The following is a 23495-nucleotide window of genomic DNA, read 5'->3' on the forward strand; positions in this document are numbered from 1 at the left end:
TAATCAAAATTAAGTAAAAGTTAAGGTTCAATTTCCTCAGTTTCATTCGGCAAATACCTGGTGCTCAATAGCCACATGTGGCCAGGGGCTACCATACTGTACAGAGCAGATATAGAACATTTCTATCATTGCAGATAGAATTCTCTTGGCCAGTAGTGCTCTAGAGGGAAAAGGGCCCAGGAACCAGGGATGGGGGTGTCTATGGAAACTGAAACTCAAATTACTCCAGAAACTTGGAAATGGAGCAGTGACCCCTGACTCTTCGAAGGCATGCTCTCAGTATTCTGGGGTTCCTTACTGTACACTGTAGGGCCCAGGTTATTTCCAGAAGAGTTCAGAGCATGCCCATTAAAGAATCGGCACCAGAACTGTGGCCACAGTTGTCTTGGGCAGAAAGCACAGCAACTGGAGGGCCGCTCTGTGAAGTGCTGAGAAGGAGGTGGTAGCTGCCCATGTGGCAGTTCCCAGCTGGGAAGAAAGAGTCTCTTTTGGGGTACACTGGAAAGACAAAAGATGCTGAGTTAATCAGAGTGGCTGTTAACCAGCCTTGTCCTTTTTCTAAACAAGAAAATAACAAAGATGCAAAATTCCCTCCAAATTCCACACGCACACCCTCACCCTTGTTATGGTTATTTACTACTTTTTAAAATATTGCCTTGTTACTTTCTAGAGTTGATTCTTGGATTTATAATATGTTTACCAATTTCTTTGCTCCCCATTTCTTTCACTTTTTTCTACTGAATTAAATTTCCTTTGTATTGCAGTGCATCCTTTAATATTTCTTTAAGCAGCCCCATGGGAACTATTCTGTTTATGTCTGAAAAGATATTTATTTCACTGTCATTCTTGAATGGTAGTTTTGCTGGGTATGGAATTCTAGGATGGTGATTTTCAAGTTGCAGTTTAAGCTTGGGTACCTACTTTACAGGAGCCATGTGTGGTCATATCCATACCTAGAAGTTCCATGTTGAGTTCTGGGTTAAGGGGTAGAATTTTCTAATACCACATTCATCATAGGACAGTCCTTTTCTAGATCCTCACTTTTTGCAGTAAGCCCACTCTGCTTTTGGTCATGCTCAGGGGCTGTAATCTTAATTCTGTCCTTGAAAAGGAATTTAAACCTCAGCCTCTTGGGCTTCTATCTGGTTGGATATCCCCATGGGTTGCTAAGTCTCTTCCTCCTCCTTCTCTTTCAGCTTTGACTTCTCTCATTCTGGCATCTGGGAGAATTTTATATCTTCCTTTCAAGCCAGGCTATGAATTTTTAAATGGTTATGATATTTTATAATTATGTGTTTTCTGTATCTCCCATAAAAATATGTTTAACCCTCAGGTATTTGCTTCTCTTCATCTACTAGTCTTGAATATGACACACTGAATGTTCAGGTAGCACATTTAAGAGAATTAGCCCTTAGTCATTCATGCTTAATTCAGCAGCTCAATTTTATCCATAAAGTCATATGTTTATGGTGATTTCATATTTCATACTACCAACTGAATATATTTTCTGACAATAAGTATACTTCCAGCACATTCAGTAAAAATCATATTCATCAAGATAAAAAGCCCCATGGAGCCCATTTATTTGCTATTTTAACAAGTTTGAAAGTCAATATCTAGGCCTTCTTTCTTTTGTGGATGAGTGGCTGAATCCTAGAGAGAGGACCTGACTTACCCAAGACCTCAGCTGGCAGAGAACTGGACTGGAATGCAGAACTTCCTGTTGAAACATCTGTCATCTTTCTACCCCTTTGAGCTTGTTTTCCCATCTGTGAAGTTAAGGAGTTAGGCTAGACATAGAATCAGCTCCTGACTCCCTAGCTTTGTGACCTTGGGCAGATCACTTAACCTCTCTGGGCTTCCATTTTAATAAGACCTCCCATCTGTACCTCAAATGACTGCTGAGAGTAACAAACAGGTTGATGTGCACAACAGAGCCCTGAGAAACACAAGGGTTGCAGAGAGGTGCATGTAGTTCTTATAATTAAGATGCTGTGACTGCCTCCTGCAACCCCTCCTTAGTTAAGAAGAAGTCTGCTTTGCAAATGCAATGTGTTCTGATGATTTCTGACCCAGCACATATTGGAACAAGGAAAGCAAGGATCTTTTCTGTCTGTAAGCAGCAAGATGACAAGGGTTTGATACATCTTAGTTTACTGGGATTGTGACATTTGATGTTCTTCTCTGTGAAAACTCACTGGTGTGTGAATCTCATGTTCTGCTTCCCTCACTTCTCATATGCAAACCAAGCACTGGAAAGCCCTGCAGGGCAAGCACTGAGTCCTGCATAATGTTCACAAAGAGGTCAAACATAGCTCTGTCTCCTTGATTAGAGCCTTAGAGATGTTCCAAATACTAGGGGCTGGTGGGCAAAGCTCAGCCTCCGATGTTGTAAGTGCCTTGGTCCTTGCATTTCCCACCCTCCCCTGCCCCAAGGAGGCAGTGTCGCATAGTGGGTAACTCCCAGACTTAGAATCAGGGTACCCAGTTCCATCACTGACCTTGAAAAGACATTGTCCTTCCTTGTGCCACACTGTTCCCTCAACCATAAAATTAGAGCATCAAGTAAAATCACTTGTTTTCAAGCTTTTCATTACCAGTAGCCCTTTGCTTTTCTTTTCTCCCTTATGACCCATTCCTGTGGGCTACTTCATACCCATGGGAGGTGCTTATTAGCAGTTGTATGTGTCTGATTAATAAAAGGTGTCAGCCCAGGAATTATTCTTTAAAATGTCCTTTGTGAAAATGAGACTCCGAGATATGAGATGATATATCTGCAGTCATGTGAGTATTTTTATGTTATAAATCATGCACATGCCTCCAAGATAATGGATGATAGTGCATTAAGATTTCTCAAGGCCATAAGACTGAAGGAAAGGGTCAGATGAACAGCATTCTAAGTGAGTATGTGGTTAACTTCCTTGTGGAGATAATCCAAACTACACTTGATCATCGCCCAAGACTACCCTTCCAGAACCTGGACAACATCTTATTCAACTATACCTCTCCCATGGTGGAGGCTTGCGCATGGCTCAGCACATAGCAAGTACTCACTAAGTGCTTGTGTAGAATGTGGTCATCATTTCAGTGTTTTGATCATGCCTGGGACAGTGGGTGACGTGATAACTGTTTATACGTCAGAATTGGTGACAAAGTGGAGAAGAAACAGAGTGGAAAAGAAAGAAAGGGTTCTAAGAAAGACGGGAAGATAAATTATGGGCATGGGCTTCTTTCTGAGTGCCCAAGAACCAAATATAAAATGAATCCATACAGTCTCAAGGGCAACTGGGGACTGCTACGTTCTGGTCCATTGTTCCTCCTTCTCCCATAAGCCCTGGAAGGCTGATCTACCTCATCCAGAAGACAATTGTGGCTGAAAATGAGCTTTAAAAACTCGGATAAAACCATGAATTGCAGTTGGATGATTTAAGGAATTCAGAAGTGTTTTTAATCAATGAGGTGATGTCAAGGATAATAAACTGCCAGGTTTTCTGGTTGGGAGCTGACACTGAGTGTGGCTTCTGACTGTCACCTGGACAGTAGAGGGATTACCTAAGTTTACCCCTCAGTGATTTGATCATGAGTTACTGGTCACAAAGCCTAGGTATCCTCACTGATGCATCCCTGGGAAGCATTTCCCTCCCCAGTTTGCGTATATGATTCATCTCATTGAGCCCACCAGTTCCCACTGCTGGCATGGGAGCATCCTTTGTGTCATCTTGTTGGTTCTGCCTGCACAGGGAGCACCCACATACCCACCACCTAGATTCTGCCATCGATGTTTTGCTGTGTCTGCTTCATTGCAGGCCTCTCCAAGCCTTCTATCCATCCATCCGTTTAATTTATTTTTTGATACATTTCAGAGTAAGTTGCAGACATCAGCACACTTTACCCGCTAAACACTTCAGCATTCATGCCTTGATTTATTTTTAAAATGATCATTCTTGGTTTTGTTCCTCAAGCCAATGCCCGCAGAACTTGCTAAGGGAGGGCATGAGGAATGAGGTCAGCCCCTCAGTCATGACCACTTTGCCCAGAGCCAAGGCCACACTGGTGGAGCATCATTTGGGAGGACATGTGGCAACCTGTCAGTGTCTCCCATTAGTCCGTCTGTGAGGTTAGCCATCCCTCCTGGGTTCTGGCCCCTCTAAGACGTTGTGGTGCTCAGGCAGCTGGTGTCAGAGTCTGCGGGTACTGCTGTGGTGGCTCACTCAGTCCATCACTTGAACCTGCTTCTGTCATCTGCCCTGCATGCTCTGGGTGCCATGATTCTCAAGGATCTGCTGGTGTTTAAAGCTGTCACCTCTCCATTCAGATGAGCAGGGGAGAGGCAGTGTGGGTCAGGTAGCCATGGGACCATGCAGTTTGACAAGGATGCAGGGAGGTGGAAGGAAACAGTATGTGAGTGGATGTGGGCAGGCCACTGCATGTTATCCAGATCCATCTGGACTTTGCACCTATGAGGCTGGTCACCCTGGGTACTCTCTTCTTGGTTGACACAGTGGCAGTCTCCTGGCTTTGGAATCAGACACATAGGGTTTGAATCTTCCAATTACCGGTTGGGTGATCAAAGGCCACGTCCATGACCTCTCTGGGCCTCAGCTTCCTTATCCATAAAGAGAGATAATAATAGTACCAGGGCGCCTCAGTGGCTCTGTTGGTTAAGTGGCTGACTTCAGCTCAGGTCACAATCTCACGGTTGGTGAGTTCGAGCCCTGTATCAGGCTCTGTGCTGACAGCTCAGAGCCTGGAGCCTACTTCAGATTCTGTGTCTCCCTCTCTCTCTCTGCCCCTCCCCCATTCACACTCTGTCTCCCTATCTCTCTCAAATAAGCATTAAAAAAAATAATAGTACCTAGCTCAAAGCATTTTGGGAAGGACTGAGGTAATAGCCTTTTTAGGCCTCCAGAAAAGAGAGTGAGGTGCATGAGGATTTGAGGGCCTGGGTTTCTGCTGCTGAGATGATAGAACACACTCACCTTTTTCAGGAGCAAGCTGGTGTCTGCATTCTCAGGTGGTACTCAGGTGAGCAGCGTGCATAGTTCCTTGAAGGCCCATATGGAGGTGGTGGGTTTCCCCTCTGTTCTCACTCCTGATGCTGCCCAAAAGTGAGGTCCCAGGGAGAGGAAGTGAAGCCTGAAGAGCTCAGCTCCCTGGGGTTTGTCTGCTGGGCCTGGGAGAGGAGGCATGAGCTTCCTGGCCCTCATGGGAGCACTCACCCTGGGGTGGAGACAAGGCCAGGGCTCTGGGACCAGTCTAGAATAGCTGACTATTCTTTTGCTTCTCCTCCTGGGACACATCTACTTGGCTTTTCAGACTCCTCAGACTCTTCCTCAAGCCGGAAGTAATGACCCCTCTGGCCACTCGGCCCCTCCCACTGGATGCAGCTTTTAACGTGAGCCAGGGGCCAGTGTGTGCTCTACATGTGTGTCTTGTCTTGTGTCCAGAACAATGCCAGCACCTTGGAGCTGTTGTTATCCCCACAGTACCCCTGAAGAAACTGAGGTTCAAAGAAGTGCCCCCTCCATGTCACCCAGCAGAGCAGGCACTCAAGATCTGTCTGATACTGTGGACCGGGGAAGGTCTTGTTTGACTTCCTTTCCCCTCATTCACTTGCTAGATTACAAGCTTCTGAGCAGGGACTAGGGGTCTTATTATTTGTGTATTCTCTACACCTGGCAGATAGGTGATGCTCAGAAAGTGTTGTTGGGGGGAATTGACCCCCTGATCGTTAAGTTTGTTAACAGCAGAAAACCTCTGAGATTTCTGCTCTAACTTCCAATGCAGTGCAAGAATTTCCTCACTGCACCAACTACTTAGCAAGAGGGAGCTCATTCTGGGGCTGGAGCTCTCAGCTGGGGACAAAGCTCTTTTGCTGCTGTGACTGTCCCCATACCCTCACCACGATGGAACCCCTCAAGGAGGCTCTTCCAGGCAGGAATTTGAGTTCCTTTCCCTTTCACTCTTAGAATTCTGTTTCCCATGGAAGTGAGTAGCATCTTCCTGCCTCGTCCCTATGACTACCACAGGTGTTTTCCAATTCAAAGTAAGAGCAACTTCCAGCCAAACATATAGTGATGAATGAAATGCCAGCTCTGTAAATCCGTGCAGTTCAGGAAGGCACGTTCTATCCCCGCTCGACATCCTTTGCTTAGCTTGGAAGCATTTCTGCTGGGCAACTTCACATAGATCTTTCTTTCCCCTGCCTCTAGGCCTTTCTTTGCTGATACCACTTGCACCCCTAGAATATCCCTCCTCTTCCTTTCAGCTTTCCAGGCCAGGACAAGTGCTACAAACCTATTGAAAATGTATATTTCCATGAGTGTGGCATCCTCCTCCTCTTCCCTTTATAAAGACTCTCTGCTCCTTGCGTTTGAATTGAAGTTTGCTCCTGGGAAGGGGCAGGAGCTTAAACTCTGGTGTCACAGTGTCTTCCTGGGCTTTCAAGACTAGAAGGTCAAAACACCTCAAGGAAAGTGAGTCTCCACTGACCCCAAAACATATCCTTGCTATATAAGCCTGGTGTCCAGGGCTAGAAGACCATCTTTCACGGGTTTCAGCTCACTTACCAACTCTGACTGAATGGAGGAATTCTACCATAGCTGGGCAGAGGGGAGGGCAAGAGAGTGTTGTGAATGATTAACAATATCTGCCGTGAGAAGAAAGGTGGGGAAGGGGGAGGGTTGATTAACAGTGTTTACCATGGGCAGGAATATGAATGGGATTGATTAGCAATGTCTGCCATGGATGGGAAGAAATGGGGGTTAAATTCATTAGCAATGTCTTCCATGGGCAGGAATTGGAGGGGGACTGATTAACAATGTCTGCCATGGATGGGAAGAAACGGAGTGAAATTGATTAGCAATGTCTGCCATGGGCAGGAATTGGAGTGGGATTGATTAACAATGTCTGCCATGGATGGGAAGAAATGGAGTGAAATTGATTAGCAATGTCTGCCATGGGCAGGAAATGGAGGGGGATGTGCTTGCCACATACTTGTCATCGCCATTACAACCCAGTTTCCTCATTTTACAGATTAGAAAACTGAGGCCAGGAGAAAGAATTTGAGGGAGAACACCCAGGAACTATCAGGGCAACCTGGAATTGGAAACAGGGGTCCTAACCTTGTCAGTCCAGCACATTCTCCACTTAGCCTGGTAGCTAGGACTCTGCATGAGCCTTGAATCTTCCCTTCCTATATCCTGGAGACTCCAAGCAGCTGTGGGCTTTCAGCACATGTTGTTGAGTATTTACCAGCGTGCGAAGTGCCAGAGATGCATCAGTGAACAAACAAATGAAAGTCCCTGCTCATTGAGTCTCTGTTCTAGGTGGAAGAGACAGACCATAGGCAATGAATATGATGATGGGATTAAATGTATTCACTCTTTTGTCTCTGGGCAAATGTAGAGGTGGCTGCCTTCACCAACTGTGGCTGCTTTCTTTTTCATTTTCCTCTCAAGGGAGTCCTTTCTGTAGACAGGACTGCATGTGGCCACTTGGCTCTCCCAAGGCATGGAGCATCCTGGCGTGCCCTCTCTTTCCTTGGCTCTCTGCCTTGAACCAGCTCAGTGATTATGAGAAGAGAGAAGTGGTTATGGCAGAAGCTGATGAGGCTTCATCTTGGCTGCTTGCTCAGCTGACATGGGAGAATGTGCCAGTTTGGGGCTTGGTTGGGAGCTCAGGTCTCATTTGGCCAAGAAGTCCCTGGCCCTGTGCTCCCAGAGATGGGATGTGGGCTCTGCAGCCTCACCACTGATGCCAGCTCAGATTCCTCGTGCCTCAGTGGTTCTCAACCAGGGCTAGATAGGACCACTGTCCAAGGATCACTTAGAAACACATGGAAGCCTAGTTCTGGTTTCTGTGCTGACTGCGGCTACTTCTAGTATTTAGAGAGTAGAAGCCAGTGATGTTACACCCCTGCAGTGAAGAGGACATCTTGCACAGTGAATTGTCCTGTCCAGAGTGCCAGTTGTGTCCCCCCAGAGGAACACTTTTGGCCTAAAGTGCAACCCCTTGAGGGTGCATGGGCAGTCCTGGGAAAAGCTCAGGGCAGGGAACATGCTATCTGTGGGCCTTGCTCATGCTTCCTACTCTCAGAACCTCCTCTCTTTAGCCATTTGGTAAGATGGGACTCAATTGTCTCATGTGATGGATTAGGGGATAGGCATGCACAGGCCTCAGGATTCCGCCACAGAAGGCACGAGGTCATTGCCATCAGCTCAGTGCCAACAACACCCATACACTCCCTCAGCTCTCTGTGACTGGGACATGGCTGTCCAGCCTCCGGGCAAAGACCCAGCCACAGTGACCCCGCTCCCTGCTCCACACAAAAGGGCCACCAGGGTTAGCCTACACGCCCAGGCTCCCCCCCCACCCCTGCAGAACTGAACAGCTCCTCACCGCCCGCAGTGCAACCCTTCAGCCCAATGACACTTTACTGGCAGGGCCTTTGGCAGGGCCCCAGTCCAGCCCCCAGGGCCGGCTGCCCAGGGAAGTGCTTGGCTCCAGAGCCAGAGGCTGTAGAACATATTTCCAGTGGGGCTTCCAGGCCAAGAGCTTCTGCCCCTTCCCACCACTGTTCCCACTGGCCCTGCCCGCCTGCCCAGTGCATTAGCATTTAAATATATCCAGAGTGGACTCCCCCAAAGCCCTCTCCCCACCATTGAATCCATCAGGGAGGGAGCATTTGAATCCTTCTCTCTCCCAACTCCCTTCCCTCATAATGGCCATACTGTATTCATGAGCTTCTGTATGTGGCATTAGCAGAAAGAAGGAGAGAGGGCGCCTAGCAACCCAGAGGGGGCTGAGAAAGAGGTGGGAAGGAAGTGATTTTCATGTAATTATTCACTTCTACAAAAGCCGTTGTCAGGTACACACTGGAAACACAGCTGTTGTATTATTCTCCTAACCTACTTTTAATCTTTTGAGAATCTTTACCAATATAAAAGGAGAAAAGAAAGAGCTTAACTCAGCCATTTTCTGCCGGGCCATATAAGTTATGTTTTAGCCTCAGTCGAAGGCTCCGCTTACAAAAGTTGTGTTGTGTATGTGTGTTTGTGTGTCTTTGTGTGGTGGTCTGTATAAAAGAAAATGTTAAAGAGACAAAAGCCTGTAGGTTGTGAGCCCCAGGAGGGCCACCAAGCCCTGTTCTGGCTACTTGGACCCAAAAGCCAAATGCTGCATGTGCTGTTGGGTCTGGCAGTTTTCACGCATCTTCTTGGCCAGGCATTCGGACGGCAAGGAGCCTGGGAGTGGTGAGACGCTGGCTCCTTCCACCCCTCACTGGCGTACCCATGTTCCAGGCTCTAGAAGTAAGTGGGTCTGCGTTAGTGATGGGCAGCTGCAGTGTTTGGTGCTACTCAGACACCTGATTTGTTCACCTGGTCTGAAGAGGCCGTGATGGGGGAAAAGGAGCAAGAGCTTTTTTTCATGGTACAGTTGAGAAGTGTTAGCCCCCAAAAGAAATCACATTAAGGAAATCTTACCAGGTATCCCACTGTGTACCTTACACTCGCCATATCTTTCACGGACAAAGAAGTCGAAGTTCAGAGAGGTGAAGTAACTTACCTAGGGTTGCACAGCAGGTAAGTGGACAAGCTGGGCTCCTGCCTGATCCCAAAGCTCACATCCTTCCATTAAGCCATAGCAAGGCTTGGAATCAGGCACCTGACAGAAGCCACGTGATTTAATTTAGTCCCCCTTAGCATGGTCTCCCAGAGGGCAGGCCACATGCCAAAGGGCAGTTCCAGAGGCTCATTTGTCCCTAAGGCTTACTCCTCACACAGTGGCCAGGGTGTCTGTCTGTCCAAAGCTAAAGAGACAAGTGACTTCACTCCTGTGGGCACTAGTTTTTCATCTATAAAAGGGGGATAATAATAGCACTGACTTCAACAGTGAGTCTGACGCTTGGAACACAGCCCCTGCCGTGTCATAGGCACTAACAGAGGTGAGCTGGTGTCATGATCATTGGCATCACTGTCCTCACTCCCCTCCTTTCACTGAGGGCAGGATGGGCTAATGCTACATTTGTCAGGGACCTCGAAGGGTCAGTGCCACAAATCCCACCCACTCCAGGACACAGATAGGGGCATACCGGGCCCGCCCACTGGCCTCCGCTTTGGTGATGCGCAGAGGAACTGCCCTTCTGCTCTGATGGTCGGCTCTGTTTGTGGACCTGAAAGCACGTTTCTAGGGAAGTGTCTTCCTGTCCCCCATGCTGTGCCAGACACCACAGAAAATGAGACCTTTGGCTCCAGTTCCCTCTCAGCCTCCAGAGACAGCAGCGGCACCTTCACTGCCTCGAAACCTCATCTCCCATATAGTCCCTGCTTGCTCCTGTCCACCAGGTGTTGTGTTGCCTCTTCTCTGCTTTGGTGTGTGGTCTGTCTCTCCTGCTAGAATGTAAGCTCCCTGAGGGCGGGAGAAGCTGGTACTGTGCCTGGCACATGGTAGACTCCCAGTGCATGTTTACTGTAGGGAAAAGAAGGGAAGAGGTTTTTGGTTTGTTTTTTTTTCTAGATTTTTCAATACTGGCGTATCTGAGGAGGGATTAATGTTGATTAAACACCTACTGTTAGAGCTCAGGGTTTCTGAGCACTTCCCAGTGCCCTCCAAGAGCTAGCCACTGTGTCGAATATCTCTTTCACACACATTGTCTTAATGAACCTTTTGCTTGTGAGAGAAAAAGAGGGAGGTGCTAACCACATAGGCATAATAACCCTCTCCTTGATCCCTGCCGAGTAGAAGTCTCTCTCCAAGAGGTGAGAAAAAGACACTAAGCTTTTGTTCCCAAACTTCTAAGGGATAAGACATTCTACATATATGGTCAAAATGGAAATGTGGGGAGAGGGAAAGCATGTTTCTGCCCCTCCCCACAGCTGTCTCTAACCTGGGGATAATCATGTCCACCTCAGGGCGGCCTGTGGGTCACAGAACATAAGCAGGTGCTTTGCAAACTGTAAAGTGTTCTTCATGTGGACTGGGGCAGCAAATACTGAGTGTCTGTCATGAAAAACATAGCTTCTCAGTGTGGGTAGGGAAGAATTTGTCCTTGTGCATCCACCGTTCTTTGTTCCTCCTGGCTAATATCATCAAGGACCTACTACTCTGTGCAGCCCTGTGCTGGGCCCTGTGGGTCTCATTGGGAAGTGGGGTTACACTCTGATCCTTTGCTTTCTGTACCTACTGTGCACCAGCGCTCACTGGAACCAACTGTCTCGAAAGATGTGAGGTTACCCCAGAGCTAGAGGGCGGAACCACCTCTCTTCTAAAAGGGGCTCTGCTCCCCTGTTCCCATGCAAATCTGTTCTCCAAACCTCTGAATGTGGACCGCCTACGTTCATGCTGCCAGAACGCCCCCCATTCATTGCTGTAGAACATGGGGAGTGATCCGTTTCTCAGCTACTTACCCAGCTTCCTTAGGGTTTGTTTTGTAGAGACTATTTTCCCTTCAAATTGTGTTGAGAAATAGGAAGCCCTTTCTCCACTGAGCTTACCCCTTTGTAGCATCCTGGGAGATGCTGGTCAATGGGGTTCAGTTGCCTGGTCTTCCTTTCATTAAGGTGGGGTTGCCTTTGTCCTATTTGACTGGACAGCCACAGAGCTGTTTATATCCTAGTGGAGACTCCAGGCCTACTCAGCACACCAGGAGGCCCGAGCTTTTCTCTGAAACATGGAGCCAGAGTACTTTGGGTTCAAACCTGACTCTCTCCTTGATTAGCTGTTTGACTTTGTATGGACTCATTTCCTCTTCTATAAAAATGGAGATAGGAGTACTTGCCTTAGTGGGATGGTTATGTAAATGATGACATTGTATCTGTGAAAACCTCTAGTACAAGGCAGGTTTTCAACAGTTAACTCATGTTTCCCACTTTTTTTTAAAAAATGTATTTATTTATTTTCGAGAGACAGAGAGACATGGAGCCCGAGCAGGGGAAGAACAGGAAGAGAGGGAGACACAGAATTTGAAGCAGGCTCCAGGCTCTGAGCTGTCAGCACAGAGCCCGACGCGGGGCTTGAACTCACAAACCGCGAGTTCATGACCTGAGCTGAATTCAGACACTTAACCAACTGAGCCACCCAGGTGCCCCTGAAGTTTCCCACTTCTTAAGGCATCACCAGATTGGTGGAAGGGTTCATAAATGTTATTAGTCTGTTTTATTAGCCTCTCTTTTTATCTTTTATAGAGTCATTCCAGGAGCCACCATAATCTTGTTTGATCTCTGGGTGTTTGTGGAATTCTTAGTTGAAGTAAGAAGTAGGGGAAATAGACGTGGGATAATGCCTATAGCAGAGATAATACTGTGTGTTTACCAACCAGTTCTCACTTCCTTTTTTCTTCCTGCATAAGTAGGAAGAGTACATTTCCCAGACTCCCTTGCTTTTAGGTTGGGGCCATGCAACTTGGTTCTGGTTAGTGATATGCGGGCAGAATTGATTTAATCAACCCCTGGGTCTAACTCTTAAAACTTCCCAAGCAGACCTCCAATTCTATGTTCCTTTGCCTCAGAGGGTGCGTTGACGTAGAAGTATCAAGATAAGATAGAAGGGCTTGTATTGCTAAGTCACTGGGTTGAAGAGAGCCCCTTCATAATCTGTGTTTGGCTTTTTGTGGGAAAATAAATGAAAAACGATAAACTTATGTTGTCCTAAGCCATTGAGATTTGGGAGTTTATTGTTTATTCTTGCGTAGCCCAGCAGTAATTATCTTAACAAATATAGCAGCTCCCTCATAAGTTAACTATTTCCTTCCCTGATGAGGAGGAAGGCTGACAACTGGGACCTTGTTGCATTTTTGCAATGACAGGCAGATGTTTAAGAACATAGACACACCTCACTTAGGCAAGTCTGTTAAGGAGGCTTCAGGTGAAGATATATCATGCTTCTTCATGAGATACTTTCATGAAGTCTAACCCTGAAGATTCTTGGTTCTTGAATGCCCAATGAGCATGTGTCTAAGCAGAGAAGTTTTATCAACCTGAGTTTTACAAATGTGGAAAATGGAAAAAGCCAGTGGAGAAAGGTGTGGATCTGGAGTCAAGGAGATGTAAAGTTACTGCTAAAATTGTGATGACTCCTAAATGTGTGTCTCCAGCCCAGGCTGTGATATTTAGCCCTTGACTATCCCCCTGCCTCCTGCACATCTCAGTTGGATGTCTCAAACTTGCCTTGTCCAAAACCATGCTTCCCCATTTCCCCACTTTATACTTCCACCCTCCCTTTAAAAAACTAGCTCATCTTCTGTTACCCTCTGTCTACTAAATTGCTCAACCCTGGGTATTCTCTCATCTCCAGTTGAGACCAATCTTGTTTCATCTCCCCACTGATCATTTCTTGGGAACCAAGGAGACAAGATGGCAGCAGAAAAAACAAAACCTTAAAATTTTCCAGACTCTCTCCACCCAAAGAGAAAACCCAGGATAGTAAAACAAAAAAACCTACAGACAACATCTTCACGATAATTACTCCATGAACTAGAGCTCATGACTCCAAGAACCACAAAATGTGACCAAGTGGAGCCAAATGCTGATAGCAGTAACATTTGCATGATGTCAACTTTGTGAGAGAAGATGAATATGAAGATAAAGGCAAAGGCCAAAGGAATTCAGAAGCCTGAGACGGGAAAACCAGAACTCTCTAAAACATGTTCACCCCTGGAAGGAGAGGACTCTAGGAGGGGAAGCTTGGAAGGTCTATCTTAGAAGGTCAGCCAATTTTTTCCTCTGGGACTTTAATGGCTTCCTGTCTAACATTTAGGTTTTTCATCCATTTTGAGTTTATTTTTCTGTGTGGTGTAAGAAAGTGGTCCAGGTTCATTCTTCTGCAGTCACTGTCCAGTTTTCCCAGCACCACTTGCTGAGGGACTGTCTTTATTCCATTGGATATTCTTTCCTGCATTGTCAACGATTAGTTGGCCATACATTTGTGGTTCCACTTCTGGGTTCTCTATTTTGTTCCACTGATCAAAATCCTAGAAGAGAAAACAGGCAACAGCCTCGTTGACCTTGAGTGCAGCAACTTCTTACTTGTCTCTGGAGGCAAGGGAAACAAAAGCAAAAATGAACTATTGGGACCTCATCAACATAAAAAGCTTCTGCACAGCAAAGAAAACAATCAGCAAAACTAAAAGGCAACCAATGGAATGGGAGAAGATATTTGCAAATGATATATCAGATAAAGGGTTAATACCCAAGACCTATAAAAAACTTATCAAACTCAACACCCCAAAAAACAAATAATCCAGTGAAGAAATGGGCAAAAGACATGAATAGACAACTTTTCCAAAGAAGACATCCAGATGGCTAACAGACACATGAAAAAATGCTCACCATTACTCATCATCAGGAAAATGCAAATCAAAACCACAATGAGATACTACCTCACACCTGTCAGAATGGCTAGAACCAACAACTCAGGCAACAACAGATATTGGCAAGGATGTGGGGAAAGGGGAACCCTTTTGCACTGTTGGTGGGAATGCAAACTGGTGCAGCCACTCTGGAAAACAGCATGGAGGTTCTTCAAAAAATTAAAAATAGAACTACCCTATGACCTAGCAATCGCACTACTTGGTATTATCCAAAGGATACAGGGTGCTGATTCAGAGGCACACATGCACCCCGGTGTTTATGGCAATACTATTGACAGTAGCCAAAGTATGGAAAGAGCCCAAATGTCCATCAAGTGATGAATGGATAAAGAAAATGTGGTATATATATTCAATGGAATATTACTCAGCATTCAAAGAGAATGAAATCTTGCCATTTGCAACAACGTGGATGGAACTGGAGTGTATTATGCTAAGAGAGGTAAGTCAGAAAAAGGCAAATATCATATGACTTCACTCATATGTGGAATTTAAGATACAAAACAGATGAACATGAGGGAAGGGAAGCAAAACTAATATAAAAACAGAGAGGGATACAAACCATAAGAGACAAAAACAGAGAACAAACTGAGGGTTGCTGGTGGGATGTTGGGTGGGGGAATGAGCTAAATGGGCAAGGGATATTAAGGAGGACACTTGTTGGAATGAGCACTGGGTATTGTATGTAAGTGATGCATCACTAAATTCTGTTCCTGAAATCATTATTACCCTATATGTTAACTAACTTGGATTTAAACTAAAAAATAAATAAAAAATAGAGAAGAAGGTCAGCCAAAACTAGAGGAATATATGTGGGCCCCAAGCTATAGGTGAATGTGGGAAGGCTTTGGGAAGCTCGAGCATGAGGTCTGGGCCCTGGGAACTCTAAGGACCAAGCAGCTGAGGCTCCATAGCCAGAGAGAACACCACCCTGGGGAGAAACCACTAGAAGCAGAATCCAAATTGAGCAGATCAGTGACACTAGAGGAAACAAAAAGAGAAATTTGGCATAAGAGTAGGGGAAGGGAACAGAGAACAGTAATTTCAGAATGTACTGTCTGCACAGTCATAGTTTTCAAGACTGTTTGATAATAACAGAAGAGGTAACTATGAGGCTAGAAAATCTACCCTGGATCATCTATCCCCCCATTCCTCTACACAAGAAAATCTCCTCCTAAGAGGACAAGAAAATGTGTCTGCCCTACACATGAACAACAGAAAAGAATCATGTCAAATCCCATACAAAGCTATTATAAGAAAAAGAATTGTGAACATAATAGTATTCCTATAGATAATGTATGCATTCCACAGACAAGCCCACAAAACAGCTGAATGCTAAAACTTAATATTTCAAAACAAGCTGAAAGAAATGAAGAACCAACAGGTGTGATAAAACAACAGCATAGGTGAAATTGTTAGACAGAAAGAACATTTGAAAATAAGGCTGTCAGGAGGTACTGCTTAAGAAAGGCAAAACATTTTGGGAGGAATAACTAAATAGAAGGACTAAAGAGGTGAATAGACATCATGGGTAATATCATAAGGTAAATAGGGGATGGAAAAGAGGAAAGTAAAAAAAATAAAGTCAGAAATGAAGAGATAATTTAAAGAATAAAAGAAAAAGTGATATAAAAAAAAGATCCAACGTATACATGAGTATGCCAAGAAGAAACCCAAAGCAGTGGAAGAAAATAAATACTAAAAACAATAATTCAGGGATTCTTTTTTCCTGAAATAAAAGAGAAGACTTGAACTTTATCTTGAAAAAGTATATCAGAAGCCTAGGAAAATCAACCCAGACTAGTCAACATTAAGACCTATTCTAATAAAAATGACTGAACGTTAAAGAGAGAGAAAAAAAAAACACCTGAATGTCGGTCATTCAAACAAAAAGAGTTAAGTGAGAAGAATGGATTCAGGCTTTTCTACATTTCACTCTGTGCCAGGGGAAAACTATGCAATGTATTTAAGATGCTCTGGAAAAGAAAAAGAGAGCCAAGGATATTATATGCAGCCATACTGACGTTCAAGTATGAAAGCCATCAGCCAACTATTACGAACATACAAGAAGCCAGGAAATCTTACTTCTCATGAGCCTTGCCTGAGGGACTTACTAGAGAACAGGCTACCGGCAGCCAAACTGACAGGAGAGGTATTATCATAAGGGCTGGAGTAAGCATTAAATTAATAGTCACCTGTAGAGCTCACACTGAATCGTGCCTGTCACAGAGACAATATAATATGTAATGGCTGTACATTGTGATCATGCTCTTACGGAACAAAATTTAAAGTTGGGAAACGGTGGAGTATGTATATGGAAGATAGGATAAGTTCGCATGTTGCTTTTACCTATCAACTGGAAACCAATGAATATTTCTTCTATTTAGTTGCTAGAGGAAAGGGAAGAAAAATAAACTGAGACTACTGACTAATTTCAATTTCAATATTCCTCATAGTTGGGAAGCAACACACAGTGTCACAAAGAGGGGGGAACTAAGGGAATTGTATAGAGGCATGAATTTGATGGTAACCACCAGAATAACAATGACAGGCATTTTACCTTGGAGATAGGGGAGCAAGAAGGAAAAGTTGTTTGAGAAAACATCCCCCTGTCACATGAACCTCCAGACCCAAAATGTCCTCCCCCATCTTTCTTGTCTTTAAAGGTGTGCCTTTAAGCACAACTTCTCTGATTGCCCTAGCACGTTAATTATCCTTCCCCCACCCTCACCACCATCGACCACTCCTAGGTACTGGCTACCTTGTGCTCTGAATGTTTCAGCTTATCTCATCTGCAGACAAAGATGAAGTGCTATATGTAACTGTACAGTATTTCTTTCAGGTTCTGGCACAGGGTTCTGCATACAGAAGGCACTCAGTAAATGCTGGTTTACCAGTAATTTAGGATTGATTGAAGGATTTGGGCTTATATCCCCTGGGCTTTTCTAAGCACTTAATGTTGCTACTAGTCAGAATTCTTTGAGTTTGAAGTGACAGCAATCCAGTTCAAGTTGACTTAAGGAAAAGAGGAATTTGGGGCACCTAGGCAGTGCCCCATCCACCTAGATGGATGGCTCAGTTGGTTGAACGTCTGATTTCGGCTCAGGTCATGATCTCACAGTTCGTGGGTTTGAGCCCTGTGTCAGGCTGTGTGCTGACAGCTCAGAGTCTGGAGCCTGCTTCAGATTCTGTCTCCCTCTCTCTCTCTCTCTGCCCCTCCCCTGCTTGTGTGCTCTCTCTCTTTCTCTGTCTCTCAAAAATAAATAAGTAAACATTTTTAAAAAGAGAGGAATTTATAGGCCTCTGAAAGTGCAATGTTCTAGGGTAGGCCTCCATTTCAGGCATAACTGGATCCAGGTACTCAAGTCATATCATCAATATCAGTCTTTCTTTGCTCTAAACTCTGCTTTCCTCTGCGTTGGTTTTATTCTCGGGCAGGCTATTCCCTCATGTTCAGTGATGACCCCCAGGAATTACAAGCTTAGCATCTCTAGGAGAAAAGAAGGTATCCCATTTGCAGTAGCTTCAGTAAAAGTCCCAGGATTGAGTTTAATTGTCTTGGCTTGCATCATATGCTCATCTCTGAATCAATCACTGTGGTCAAGAGAAATGCTTTGACTGGCCAGGCCTGGGTCATGTGACCATCTCTGAAGCTACCTCCCAGTAGAGAAGAGGTGGTTTCCCAAAGGAAAACTGGGGAGCTGTTACCTGAAAGGGGGAGATGGATGCTGGGTGGGCAAAACCAGCAGATGTCTGTTTTAGTGCTGATGTGCTCAATGCACAGACTGCAGGGAAAATTCCCCATAAGTGAAAGTCATTCTTTGGGGGTTACATCTTCAGGGTGTGTGGATAGAAAGCTCTCCGGTGTTTTCAAAGTCACAGAGAGCTTGTTTACCATGTTCTGGGTGGAGAGGAACCAGTGGCCATGGAGCTCAGTCATGATGGACAAACTAGATTTCCCACAAGTCTGGCAGTTTTTCTCAAGCAGTTCTGTACAGTCTGCCAGAGGACAGAAAAGGGGCTGGGTACAGGGACATCTAATTTGCAGAGGCATTACAGGCAAGAGTGAGGTACCAGAGGAGCTGTGCTTGATAGAGTGCCAGGAGTCCCACTGGGTAGCTCCTGTGATCTGGTCTTCGGTTTCCTGGGGCAGCAGCTGTTCTGTGTTTTACCTCTCTGTATGATTTACTACTGGTCTTAGAGATTCAGAGAAAGCACCCCTGCCCTTGGACCCTAGAACTCTCCCTCCTCCAGGCAAAATACCTCTCTTTCCTTCTTGGGGATTTGATGACTCAGTAAGGTCACTACCCTGGATTTGGGTAAAGAAAATCCACTGACGTAGCAAATAGGGGAACTGAGGCAGAGCGGGAGGACTTAAAAATGCATCCATTTCTCTCCTAAATCTTTAACATTTGTGTCTGCACTGGACCCTCCCTATCAACATTTAAGCATCCTTGAGTTTCTACCATTAAAAAAAAATTCTCCCTCAATTCCCTTTCCACTACCTATCTTCCAACTCCCTTTGGAGGCAAAATTTCTTGAAAAAGCTCTTGTTATATTCACTCTTTCCATTTCCTCTTCCCCGTGTCTCAGTCCACTCTGTTATACTGGCACCCCTGCTCTACACACACACACACACACACACACACACACACACACACACACACACTGCATGAAAAGGACTCTCCTTGAGATGCTCATTTAGCTCCAGGACACTCCAGTGAGGGAAAAAATGTATTCATTTCTTAGGTTGAGAAGCAGCCTAAGATTAAGATCTTTAATTTTAATAAGTATTTGCTGAATGATTAACACACTCCAGCAAATCCAGGGTAGAGTGACCTGTACTGTTGTAATCAAATCCCTGAGAGAAGAAATAAGAGATTTTGCCTGGAGAAGGATGAGTTCTAGGATCCAAGGGGCACTGGTGCTTTCTCCAAATCTCTAAAGTGCTACTGCATAGAAGAGGAAGGTGTGGTCTGGATGGCTCCAGAACTAGGAACCTTCAGGAAGGGGGACTTCCTCTCATTTTAAGAAATGTTCTCATGGTCAGAACTCTCTAAAGAAGAAAGGGCCACATCAGGATATAGTGAGTTTCCTGTCACTAGCAGTCATCAAACAGAGACTATTCTAATAGTCAGGAGTACTCAGAAGAGAGTCTTGGGTGGGAGATTATCCCAGAGGACTTCTGAAATTCTGGGATTGGTTAAGTATGTATCTCTAGATGTGGGTCTCCATAGACTTGCCTCTGCCATTCCCAGCTGTGTGGTCTTGAATAAATTGCTCAACTTCTCTGTTCCTCCCTTTCCTCAGCTATAAATAATAGCACTTATCACGTAGGGATGCTGTGAATATTCAAATGCCCTAATGCTCAAAGGGCTCAGCCCCCGTGCCCAGCACATAACAAGTGCTCGGTAAATGTAGCTAGTATTTGTATTTAGTGCAAAGCCTTGTTCTCTAGATGGCACCCTATTCTCAACCATCAGCATCATCGGCTGCATTTGGCTTTTAGCTCTAGATTTTCCTTGGAGCTGGGCTCACAGAGAGCCTGGGGAAACATGTTAGAAAAGCCATTGTAACTCCCGGTGTGCGTCTCATGCTGTCAACAGCAGTTTTTGTCAGAGAGGAGCCTGGAAACTAAGAAAGTAGTTTCCATTAAGTACCACAGAAGAAGCCTAAAATGCATCTGTTTTTGAAAGGTGAAAGATACAGGTGGGCCTCCCCCTTCTCCTACCCCTTCCCTGCCACCTCTTATGCTCAGATCAGCTATGCAAATATTTTCTCATGGGCAGAATCCTGTGACAGTTTTCTCATGGTAATCTTAATCACAAAGATAAGAAGTCACTCAATTTGGCTTAAATATGACTTGCCTTATGAGCTGGGTCCCAGGAGCTTCCATTCCGTATCACACAAATCCTCTTGACAATCCTAAGAGGGAAGTTCATTCCCCACTTCGCGGATGAGGAGACTAAGCCTCAGAGAGGTTAAGTAGCTTTTCCAAGGTCACACAAGCTGGAGCAGGGACCTAAACATCCAAATTCTTGCTGTTCAGCGAACTGTTACCCATAACCTCTGGAAGATTCTGGAATTAATTAAGGACATGTATATTTAATGAAGCAGTCCCCAATAACAGAACTTCTAAAACACGTTCCTGAGAAGTTTAGGAAGTTCGTTTGTTTCTCCGTCTAGACTTTTTGGATGGTAAGGTGTGGGTGGGGGATTTCAGAGAACAGGGCCATCACTCATCTGACTTCTCTTTATGCTGACCTCTTTGTGCCTTCCTGCAGGTCTGGGTAGATGCTGGGACACAGATCTTTTTCTCCTATGCCATCTGCCTGGGTTGCCTGACTGCTCTGGGAAGTTATAACAATTATAACAACAACTGCTACAGGTGAGCATTTTGTGGCCCTGCCAAACCCCAAACCTCCACCAGACCCCAAGAGCTCCACACTGTCAGGCTAGGTCACATTCGTCTTCCTGCCTTGCAGGGCCAGGACAAGACAGGCAGTCTGTTTCTCGGCCTCTCCCTGCCCCAGGATCAAAGAGCGGGCCACTTGAGGAGCTAGGAAAATAAGGAATGTGATCAGAGTGTGTTGCAGACTGAATGTGAATCCACCCCAGGAGTCTTATTCAGGCCCCCATCCCACCCTGTGTGGCAAAGATTTATCCCAGGGCAGGTAAGTGACTTGCCCAAGGTCACATCGCTAGTAAGTGGCAAAACTGGGACTTGAACTCAGGTCTTCTGACAGTGCGAGCTTTGTTCTTCTGCCTTCTATTCAGAACCCTGCTTCTTGCCCCTTCTCACTTGATTTTAGGGTCCTATCCTGTCCCATCTGGAATGACTAGTACCCCATGTTACCCCTCGGCCTCCCTGCCTGGCCTCCTGCATGTGCCCACACCCAGAACTGGGAAGGGAATTGCCCAGGTTGGGAGGTGAGCCTGAGGCTGTCTGACCCTGGCTGCCTGGCTTCTCATGCCTGCAGCCTGATTTCTACTGTGAGGCTGAGACCCACCGAGGGCCAGGAACCCACTCAAGGTCACCAAGCAGTGCATGGCAGAAGGGAAATTGGCACTCTGGATTCTAGCCAATGGTCTGTTTGCTGAGGTCTTTGTACCCCTGAATTCAACTCCTGGTCATAGTAGGTGGCTCTTCAGGAGACTTGTATTTAATAACCACACAATTTGGTTGCTATGTGGCTCAAGGGAGATCGTGCATTTGAAAGAACTTTTGGCATGATAAAAGTCCCTCCCATATTATCCCATCTTTGAGATGGGGGAAGGGAGGCTCACGGAAGTGACGCCCGTCAGCTGTACACAGTAGAGCCTGGACTCTGCCTGAGGTCTCCCATTTTTCCATCCCAGGGCCCTGCCACATCTCTCTGAAAGCTAGCTTTGTGATTGCTTTATTAACCCATTCATTAAAACCATGTGCATTGCGTGTCTGCTGAGTGCAAGACACCAGCATTGGTACCTTAGGAGATAACACACAGGAATGGCACAGCCTCGGTCTACAGATTTTGTAAGTTGGGGAAATGGAGGCACTGAGGAAGTGAAAGTGGCCAGGTCCAGCATGCTGTAAGGAAAAGCCATTGTGGAATCCAGTGTGCCATTAGGCAGCAAGTTCTGTTGTTCCTGGGGGCCCTTGGGCAGAGAGGTATTGGGTATGGCTCGGCAGAAGGATGCTGGAGAGGCAGAAGACCACGCCAGGTTGTCCATACGATCCTTTCTACCTTCCAGGCGTTCGTGGGGAGGTGGGTGTTGGGGGTGAGAGGCAAAGCACTCTGTCAGCCACAATGCAAAACAGTAACCATGGACAGGAAGAGAAAGGCACGGGGCAGGGAGAACAGCATGGCAGTCCTCTGGTCGGGGTTGAGTGTGAGCCACTTGGGATGTTGGAGAAGAATGCTGTCTGCACACAGCTGTCACCATGCCAGTGTGACTACTGACTTAGACCAGCCCTCTGTGCAGGACACTGCAGAAATCACTTGGCCACTGCCCGGCTGTCAGCTCCATGAGGACACAAGCTAGTTCTTGTTGGCCACCATCCCTTGAGCCTACTACAGTGCTGCCCAGTGTGTCAGGAAGCAGGGAAGGAGCCATCTGTTACACAGATGAGGAAACTGAGGCCCCCAAATAAGTCACTTGCTCATGTTCATTATTACCAGTGGTGGAACGTGGCGTTGAACTCAGGGCTTTCTAGTTCCTGCACCCCTATTCCTCAGCAACAGGGATGGCCAGTTCTTTCCCAACATCTGTAGCTGACAAGGATTTGGCCAAGACTGCCCTGTCTTCGGGCCGTGTCCTACAACCGTCTCCCCCACCGAGCGTGTGGGTAAGATATGCTGGCCACCACAGATCTCTTCTGCTGTCCCATCCAAGAGGCAGCAGAAGAAAGAAAATCCCCCAGGGGATGTTGCAACATCTGAAGGCCCATTTTACTTCCATTTCTCTGCGAACAGGTCTTCCCAACTCAGAGGGAGTAAATTAGTACCCTCCCTTCTGACAGCCTAATAGCTTCTGGAGGTCTTCAAAGCCCAGCTCAGCTCCTGCCAACTTTAAAGCGCTTGTTACATAAGCTTTTCACCTAGAAGGTGCCCTGCAGGAAGGAATTAGAGGGATGGGAAATGCAGCAAACCAGGCGGGGAAAATCCTCACTTCAGAACACAGGCTGCTAAGCTCCTTCTGCTTAAAAGGTGTGAGTGCTCTGAGGGCCAAGGGGTGGGATGCAGGGCTGGAAGGGACCTCAGGTCTGCTTAGTGCTTCTCTGTCCTTCTGTGGCATGAGGAACTCACTCAAGAGTTCCCTGGGGACAGATGGGGAGTTTGCAATAAGGGATATTTGTTTTTCAACAACCACATGAGTGCCCACAGATAACTGTCCACAAGTCAGGATCTGAAAGTCTTAATTCTTAGGGGGCATTGTTTTTGTGTAGCTCCTGGAAAAAGCATGGGTTTTAGCATCTGAGACAAATGGACACACATCCCAACCTCATCCCAAGATGCCACTGAGACCTTGAGTAGGTGATTCTCCTCCCTGAGCCTCAAGATTCAGTGACACGATGTTCAAGAAACCATAGCACAGGACTAGGTACATTGCAGATTCAAATTATACAGGAGATTTCCAGAATAGAGAG

The 23495-nt window shown here is 45.9% G+C and overlaps 1 protein-coding gene across 1 annotated transcript in view; it reads left to right on the forward strand.

Moving 5' to 3' along the window:
* The window catches only part of SLC6A11 (solute carrier family 6 member 11), a 133744-nt gene that overhangs the window by 78773 nt on the left and 31476 nt on the right, over positions 1–23495 (forward strand). The window contains exon 7 of the mRNA XM_007075526.3: positions 20650–20753. Coding sequence (XP_007075588.2) covers positions 20650–20753 — 104 coding nt within the window. The remainder of the gene's footprint in view (positions 1–20649; positions 20754–23495) is intronic.

The sequence above is a fragment of the Panthera tigris genome, chromosome A2 (genome assembly GCF_018350195.1).
Source record: "Panthera tigris isolate Pti1 chromosome A2, P.tigris_Pti1_mat1.1, whole genome shotgun sequence".
NCBI lineage: Eukaryota > Metazoa > Chordata > Mammalia > Carnivora > Felidae > Panthera > Panthera tigris.